At 40.0% G+C, this 8,920-nt stretch overlaps 1 protein-coding gene across 1 annotated transcript; it reads left to right on the forward strand.

The window, feature by feature from the left end:
- Positions 1-279: 279 nt before the first annotated feature.
- Positions 280-8,480, forward strand: LOC103700856 (putative WRKY transcription factor 4). The gene is made up of 4 exons (XM_008782739.5): positions 280-847; positions 6,486-7,171; positions 7,414-7,569; positions 7,810-8,480. Exons 1-4 carry the CDS (start codon positions 431-433, stop codon positions 8,105-8,107), a joined length of 1,557 nt encoding a protein of 518 aa, XP_008780961.4. The 5' UTR covers positions 280-430; the 3' UTR covers positions 8,108-8,480.
- Positions 8,481-8,920: the final 440 nt, after the last annotated feature.

Here is an 8,920-nt window from a genome sequence, read left to right on the forward strand (position 1 = left end):
AAATTTGTTGCTAAAAGATAAAGTCAACTGAGAGACTCGCACGCGAAAATGCTAACCATCATCATCTTTAAGATTTTACTGAGACTAAATATTATCTAATCGCGAGAGAGATATTATTAATTTAGAAATATCAGTGCAAGGACAATTCCAACGCATGTTCTCCATGACATACGGCTAGATGTTCAAGTCAACGTCGCACATTGCATTTGAGTTTAATTTGGAGGGAATTTAACTCCCATTTTGGAAGCCTTCTCTCTCTCTCTCTCTCAACTTCCACGATGGAGACCTCCCACCGGCTTACGCTTTCCATGAAGTCCAAAACGTCCAAAACCGAATCCAATTTCGATCGAAGCCTCGATTCAAACTCATAACCAAGAAGAATAAACATCGAGTCTTTTGTCCCTCCGGCGGGAGCACTCCAAGAAGATAGATGGCGGAGCGCGACGGAGGAGCTCCGAAGGCGGCGGCGGCGCCTCCGCCGCGGCCGACCATAGCCCTCCCACCCTGGTCCTCCATGGAGGGACTCTTCCGAGAAGGCGGAGGCGGAGGCGGGGCGGCGGACGCGAGCCCCGGCCCGATGACCCTGGTGTCGAGCTTCTTCGCGGAGGATCCGGACTCGGAGTACCGGTGCTTCTCCCAGCTCCTCGCCGGAGCTGTTGACTCTCCGGTGGCGCCGCCGCCCAGTAGGCCGGCGGAGGAGCCAGCGGCAGCTCCGACGGAGGGGAATCCTGGGGGAGGGGAAGGGATGGGTCTGAGACAGAACCATTGGCCGTTGGTCGCAGCGACGCCCGGGCTCAGTCTGTCCAGCTTGCTTGAGTCCCCCGCCGGGCTAATCTCATCTAATTTGGTGTGTCCTTTGTTTAAAAATTTGATTTTTATTGGTTCGCATACTGTCAACTTTGTTAAATTTACATCCTGCCTTCAGTAATTATTATTGGGAAATGATGTTTTTGGTCAGTAAATTAATAAAAATAGCAACTTGCTGATTGAGTTGTAGTCCAAGGATGCTTGTGATTCAAGAACTTTTAACTTTTGTTCTCTTAATCGTCTGTTATTAACAGGAAAGGACATATATGGGTGGCTCTGTCTATGAGTTTTAATGTGGTTTGCTTAAGTTTTAGTGGGTAACTTTTTATTGGGATAATTAGGTTTGTTCATTAAATCTAAGATAGCAGAGTGAGTTGAGGGAGGAGCATAAATAGGAGAATGAAGAGGATAAGGGTGGTGTTTAAGCTAAAAGTTGAGAAGGGATCGTGATAGGATGTCTTCCTCCTTCTGTGCTTAAGCTAAAAGTTCTTTACAATGGACTACCCAGTCTACCCAATAGTAAGATTTAGATCGCAAGCTTTCAGCATTCCCTTCCAACTTTATTCTTGGAGAATTTTCGTAGGTTGTGCCTCGGGAGAGAGAAAAAGTTGAGGGTTTTGTGTTAGGAACCAAAATCCGGGTCCCACCATGGATTTCTCAAATAAAAAAAGAGAAAAAACTTACCTCAGTAACTCTGACATTCAGAAGATAGTGGATTTTATCTTTACTCCGAGGTATTTTGAGTATATTTCTGGCCTAAAAGGTAGTTAAAAGAATATTATTGGGTATAGTTCAAAGAATATCATTGGGTAGAATTGATTAGAATAGGCTTTGCATGTTTTGATAGCGTTATTGTGAACTACTTGGTTAACATAGGGTGTTTAATACACAAGATCCAAAATTAGAAGAATTAGGTGATTCCCAATTTCAATAGGCGACAAGACAACCTGAATAGATCGGGGATGCTAACTTAATTGCATACAACATGTCTATCTTTCGAGAGCCTTCTTTTTGTAAATTAGCTCAAAAGGATCATGGCAGATATTTATTGAAAGGGAGGAAAAGGTAGTGGACCCACAAGAGGTATTTATCTAGTATAAATGGCTTGTAGATTTGTTGTTGCAAATTTTGTTTTCTTAGGATCTGTTGGTTGTAAGTGAACTTGCGAAAGGGACAGGAAAATAAATATTTCTTTAGATAAGAAAAGTTCAGTTTCCCAATTGCTTGATTTGTTGGAAAATCTAGCGATTTGAAGAAGAAAAAAGTAGGTTACCGAAAGAAGAATGGAAAAAGTAACCTCCAAACTCAGGTTTGTCATTTTTCTCTTCCATTTTATCTTCGGGTGCTCCGTTAGCTAGATTAGACCTTTAGAAAAAAGATGATATAACAATTAAAAACCTAGGATTTTTAAATATTGGCTATACTGAAGGATATTTTTCTAGTGAGAGCATAGCAAAGGAGTCTGAAATTATGGTCATGATTATTACTTTTTATTATTATATTAATATTTTTATTTGCTCCACAGCGAAAGAGTCATCTTTAGGAGGAACTTGAATAGTCGTAACCATTCTCTTTTGTAGGTTGCCTTATTTAAGCTATTGAATGACATGGAAGACCTTAGAATCTGGAGATTTGAAAAAGAGGGTATGGAAATCTTTGAACTTTCACAGTTCAAATCATTATTGTTGTTGAATACTGTTGGAAAGATCTTTGTAGCAGAGAAAGTCTTGCTAAAAGAGGCACTCAGTTATTAAAACCTGTGTTTGTCCAAGAGGAAGATGAGTTTTTTTATCATCCTTTCCTCAGAGTTCATCTGGGCCTCTTGGTGTCGGATTGTGTCTCCAGAAATAATGAAACCTCGCTTGTTAGAAATGCAATGTCTTTATTTCCTGCTTGGACTTGTCATGATGTAAATTGAGGGCCTGTAGATGTTGGAGTGTGGTTCCACATGTGGTGGGATGGGGTGGGGTGTTTGGGAAGCAAGTAACGGGAAAATCTTCATACAAAATTCAGCATTTTGAGGTGATAGGAGATGTGCCTTCAGTGGTACTGTAGTCCATGGAAAACGTGGCTACTTTGCTTGGAGAGGAAATAAAGTGGGATATGCTGTGCTGCCTTTTCATTTCTGTCTTTGTTGCTCTGGTGTTCCACTTCTCTTTAACTTGTACTCATATACTATGTGTCGATTTTAATGAAAAATTTCACTGTTTTTCCATGGAAAAAGGGGAAGAAATTATGCTTTGCTGCTATCAAGAGCACAAAGTAAAACCATGGTACTATCGTAATTATGCCATAATGCTAACCAACAACCTTTATTCTATTCATCTACATTTTGACTGTACTTTTTATTTTTTTTAATGCTGTTCAATCTTATGCAAGGATCCAAAGCCATTATTAGCTTCTATAAACTGACCGATCTATTTTCTTGCTATATTTTTCTGAAACTTAGCATGTCAAAATGTGATTTTCCTACTTAGAGAGAGAGGGAAACTGTATTAACTCACTAGTTGTGGAGTTGACACTTTTGAGCCATAGAATAAAAACCAGCTATTTTGCTTGGGCTGGTTTTTACTGTACAATGCCCTCTCCCACCCTTTTAGAGGTCCCTCCCTCCCTCCCTCTTTCTCTTTCAGCGATGGAAACCAAGTCTTCATGATCTCCATCTTTACTCTTTCCCATCTCTAACGAGGTTTAGATAACATAACAATCTCTTACATCTCTGGAAGTATTATGGCAACTCAGTTTTTTCCTATCTCCAGAAGATATTAAGAATATTTTGTCTGCCCTACACCCGCGTGGTAAAGTTTCAGCAAATAATTTTAAGCTCAATGGCCATCTTTCTTGAAGCACTCTCTAGCCCTTTCTGTCCTAATCGCTATTCCCATCAACATCTTGGTTTAACTAAGAAGGTGGATTTTTATAGCGATTTTTGGTTTCATCATGTGTAGCTTTTCTGAGTGGTACGAGATTAAATTTGGCCATGATGAGGAACTATATTATGCACATCTTTAGGTTCTATTAAGTAATTTGCTAGTCTTATCTGCTTCATAATAAATCTGAAGTATGAGAAGATGAGTACTGATTTTTGGAAGCAACTAACAGGAAGCAATCTTATTGGTTACTCGGTTCTTGAATTTAGAACTTGGAATACAGGAAATTCAATGGTAAATTATGCTTCAAACTAGCATGGACTACATACTTGTTGGGGAAAATTAATGGGAAGTTATGCTTCGAGTTGTCTTCAGAGCATCCCATTGTGGACTTTGTGTTGCATTCTTTATGTAGAAGAAGGTTGAGTCCAAACATTAGTGTATATATTATGCTTACAACTTAGAAGGCAAAGCCCAAATATTAATAGAACTAAGCAAATTTGCAACAAATAAAATCTTTATAATAAACATCTTACTGCAACAATTCTAATGAAGATTTCAACCATATATAACCAAACAATGTCGAGTTCTCAACTCTGTTTTTGCAAAAATACTTGAGCATCATACAAACAGCCTAGTATTATCAAAATCATATATTTAGCCTACAAATATAGACTCGCAGAATATCAATGCTTTTGGATCAGTGTTTCATGCACTCTTTCGCAAAAAGACTTTATCGTACATAAGATAGGTTTCTTAACTGGCTTATTTTACAATGGCTTTTACAGATTTTAGTAATAAGCTGCAGTCCATTCTTTGTACAAGAATAATTCCACTGTTCCTCTAGCCCAACCATATTCAAGTTGTCTTTCACTGCAATCTGAGTTCCTATACATAATCCTTCTCAGTATCAATTGCATAATCAGGAATGAGGATTTCTTCGAGACTCCTGTTATCATCTTAAAACCTGCATCTCCCTTCAGCAAGAAAAATGTGTATAATTTGGCTCCCCTTTTGTGCTGGTTGTCATCATTATCACCTCCAAACTTTTCTGTACTAGCTTGATCTTGGGATCTAGCAAAAGTTTTACAAGATAACCATGGTGTTAGATCCATTAAAACTTGAAACAGAATTTATAGGGGAAAAAACTTAAAATTTTGAGCATCAAATAGGGAGAAAGTTATGGATGAACACGATCTGATCCAAATGAAGTATAGTTCTCTTTTTGATATCTCATAAGTATTAACATTTAAAGGTCCAAACTACCCATCAAGGTTTTTTTCTTTTCTTTTCCTTTTTCTTTTTCTTGTAGCAGCCAACAGGGTTGGTAGATGTTAGAGAGAGAGGGCTGGGGGGGGGGGGGGGGGGGATGACGGGGCTCCTAAGCCACACATCAGGGCAGTCGCAGGCGGTGGGGAGAAAGAGAGTGAGGTCAGTCAATCTTCCATGCAGACTGTGAGTGAGGTCTAGAGCAGCTATGGAGATGGTTGTCCTTGCCACTATGGGAGAAAGAGGACAGCAGCAATGGAGATGGTTGTCCCTGCTGCTCTAGGAGGGTAAAAGGTAAAGTCAATAACTGATGGCCAAAAGATTACTTTTAAAAAGTATGTGTTGAAAGTCAAAACCACTTCACTAGTTTTTGACAGTGTTTTGCATGGATCTCAAGATTGATGAATGGCTATCAACTTGTTAACTCCTCAACTAGGGAGTACATATAAAGTGTGTAGTCTGTGTCATATATAATGTATGTATGTATATATGTAAAATGGAGGGGCATAGCCCACCACAGTGTACTTTGGTTGTTGACACCTTCCCACTGTCCCAGCTAAGGCCTTCTCATTTGTGGAGTTAGGATGGTTTTGTATATTGTTCTCAGGGCTTCTTATTTATGAGACCCTTAGAAAATGATGCCAGTCCCCATCCTTATCTGGTTATGCACTGACTGAAAGCTCTGCTTAGATTTATGTTGCTCTTTTGTTTGAATTCTCTAATTCTTTTTGTCAATAATAACTACCTTACAATCCCTATCCTTTGTAAACTTAGGTTGCAATTCATAGTATATAATATTTTATGGCCTTCGAATTTATTTGTCTCTCCTCTTACATAGGAGCTTTCTGTTCATTTTATTGTTGCAGATAATGAATCAGTTAGCTGAAGGAATTCTATTTAAGTTTAAATAGAATTGATCTTATGAATGAGCAACGATCTGTTCTTCAAAATATGTCTGAAATAAAAAAACTAACAAGAAAAGGTATTAAAGATCAAGATGCAAACTTGTACAAGTCCTTTGCAAAAGCCAAATACTTGCTTGTGTGAACTGATATTAAGAATTGGAGAGGATTTTACTCATCTCTGGAGTGGAGAAGTTGCATGATTATCAAGGTGTAATCCACTGCTGATGAACTATATTTTGATGTGTTCATTTGGGAAGCCTTGTCCTAGGGGTATTAGTGGGTCTATGGAAAAACTTGTTGACATGTCCACTCAGTTTGGTTTCTCTAGCTAAAATTCTTTGAAGTTTCTTTGGAGTTTTTGGCTCATGATGCATTGAAAGAACTTGTTGTTTTAGAGGTAATTAGGTACCTATCCTGATTATTGTTTCTTCTCTGTCATCTCTTTGGCTGAGTTTTGCATGGAATAACTGTGCCAAGTGCTCTCTCTCCGCGCCCTATATACAAGTGAAAAAGTGGGAACACTACCTTTTGAGTTCAAACCTGGAAATTCTTCCCCAGCCAAGTTTTATTTATAATGTCCTCTTGGAAATAAGTTCATAACTTGAATTCACATGTCAGTCTGTTGGATTTGCAGGGATACTTTGGAATATCTCATCAACAGGCCCCGGCACAGGTCACATCTCAGGCTGTAGAGTCTCATTCTTACGTGCATGTCCAAGCAGAATATCCATCTCTCTCAGCAGCATCAACCTCCTTGACAGTGCCCCCTGATTCTTCGATTACTATGTTATCGCTCAAACAGATGCCACCTCTATCATTGGATGCAAATAATACAATGAACAAATCTGCAGATGGTTCCCATGCCGATCATAAACCTCAACCTGCTGCTCTCACTGTTGACAAACCTGCTGATGATGGCTACAACTGGCGAAAATATGGGCAAAAGCAGGTGAAGGGAGGTGAATATCCTAGAAGCTACTACAAATGTACCCGTCCAAACTGCCCGGTAAAGAAAAAAGTCGAACGCTCTCTCGAGGGCCAAGTAACAGAGATAATTTATAAGGGCCAGCACAATCATCTGCGGCCCTCTCAAAATAGGCGCAGCAGATGCAATGAGTTAAATGGGAGTTTCGATTTTCCCACGAATCCTGAAACAGGCACTGCAAATTTCAGCAGATCAACCGAGACTATGTCCAAAAGAGATCGAGATTCCAGCCATTGGACACCTGAGCAGTTGTCCGATTCCGGTGAAGACGAAGAAGGTGATGGTGAACCAGGGACAGATGAAGGGAGTGATACCGAGCAAGATCCAAAAAGAAGGTCATGTTTTATTTGTTATTGTCTTTTTCAAGAATGGTAGTGGGAGCATCCCCGCACCAACTTCAGTTTTTCCAGAGCCAAACACTTGGGAACCACCTCTCATGGTTTGAACCCAGAACTTCCTCCCAGATGGAGGAGTGATGCAACCACTGGGACATAGTTTGCTGAAAGTTCGTATAAGCGTATTACTTATGCTTGCATTGCACCCCGCATTCTGAAAAATTTTGGTTCTGATTGGGCAGGACTATGGACACCAGGGTGATGGAATCAACTTCACACAGGACAGTAACAGAACCAAGGATTATTGTGCAAACAACAAGTGAAGTTGATCTTTTGGATGACGGGTATCGGTGGCGCAAATATGGACAGAAGGTGGTCAAAGGAAATCCTCATCCAAGGTTGTGCATCCTGTCTGACTTGTATGCTGTACCTGCTTGCACTGGGAGTAGGTTACAATTCTATTATGTCGGGATATTCATCGGACGAATATAGACTTTATTGGGAGATGATAACAAAATTTCCAAGCACGTTCATGATTTTCGTTTACAATTTATATGTGAATGTTTGATCTTTTTAAATATATATATATATATATATATATATATATATACAACTGATAGTTCTATTGAAATCTGCAGGAGTTATTACAGGTGCACCAATGCGGGATGCAGCGTGCGGAAGCACATTGAAAGGGCTTCAACGGAGCCTAAAGCTGTTATAACAACATACGAGGGGAAGCACAACCATCATGTACCAGCAGCTAGAAACAGCAGCCATGCCACAACGAATGCTGGTGCTGCTACCAGCAGTATACAACCAAAAGCACAAAATGCCAATTCCAGCAACCAGCCCTCCATTCATGGAATAGAATTTATAAACAACGTCGCACGGCCAGTTGCAGTTCATGCGCTGAAAAAAGAGCATGATGTTGCTTAGACTTTCTGTGCCTTTGAAAGTATTATTGGTGACCTGCGCGCTGAATTCATGGAAACTTCCGAATGAGTATTGGTGGATTCCGGAGTAAATGTCATGCAAACACTTTCTGCAATTATGGCAAACTACAGAAGGGCTCAGTTTAACATCAAAATGGAAGCAGGGTGAGAGAACTGATAAATTTTTTTCAGGGATGGCTTTGTACCGTAAATGGTTGTCATGTGTTTTTCTATTCTATAAGTTTATTATTTGCCACAATCCTGATGTACCTGTAGTTCTTGTGCTCTGTTCATTCTTTTTGGTGATACAGATTGTATGTTCTGGTTCCACATATAATAACACATGGATGAAGATATATGGTTCTTTTTTCTCCCCATGAACGTGGAAGTGAGCAACGAATCTTTATAATTTTCCTCTAGCGGCACTAATTGTCTTTTTTGCAAGGAAAAAAAAAAGGGTTGTAGCAGCCCAGCCCGATTTATTTGGGCTAAAGGGCCGCCCGAGAAGAATAGGTCCTCCGGCCGCCTCCTTGTCGGACCACACTATCATAGCCGCTAGCTGTCCTCTTTCTCTTCTGTTTTGCCGAGGAGGAAGAAAAAAAAAGAAGAGAGAGAGAAGAAAAAAGGAGGAAGAAAGAAAGAAAGAACAAGAAGAAGAGGAGAGAGAACCATCCCACTCACTCTCTCCACGTTCTCTCTCCCTTCTCTCCACGTTCTCTCTCTACCTTCTCTTGTCTCTCCACTTTCTCTCTCTATTTTCTCTCTCTAGAATGTTCGAGGAACCTAAAGATGGGTCATGTTGACCTGGTCTACGAAC

The sequence above is a fragment of the Phoenix dactylifera genome, chromosome 1 (assembly GCF_051530095.1).
Source record: "Phoenix dactylifera cultivar Ajwa chromosome 1, Ajwa_hap1_PhDact_Kaust_v1.1, whole genome shotgun sequence".
Classification (NCBI taxonomy): Eukaryota; Viridiplantae; Streptophyta; class Magnoliopsida; order Arecales; family Arecaceae; genus Phoenix; species Phoenix dactylifera.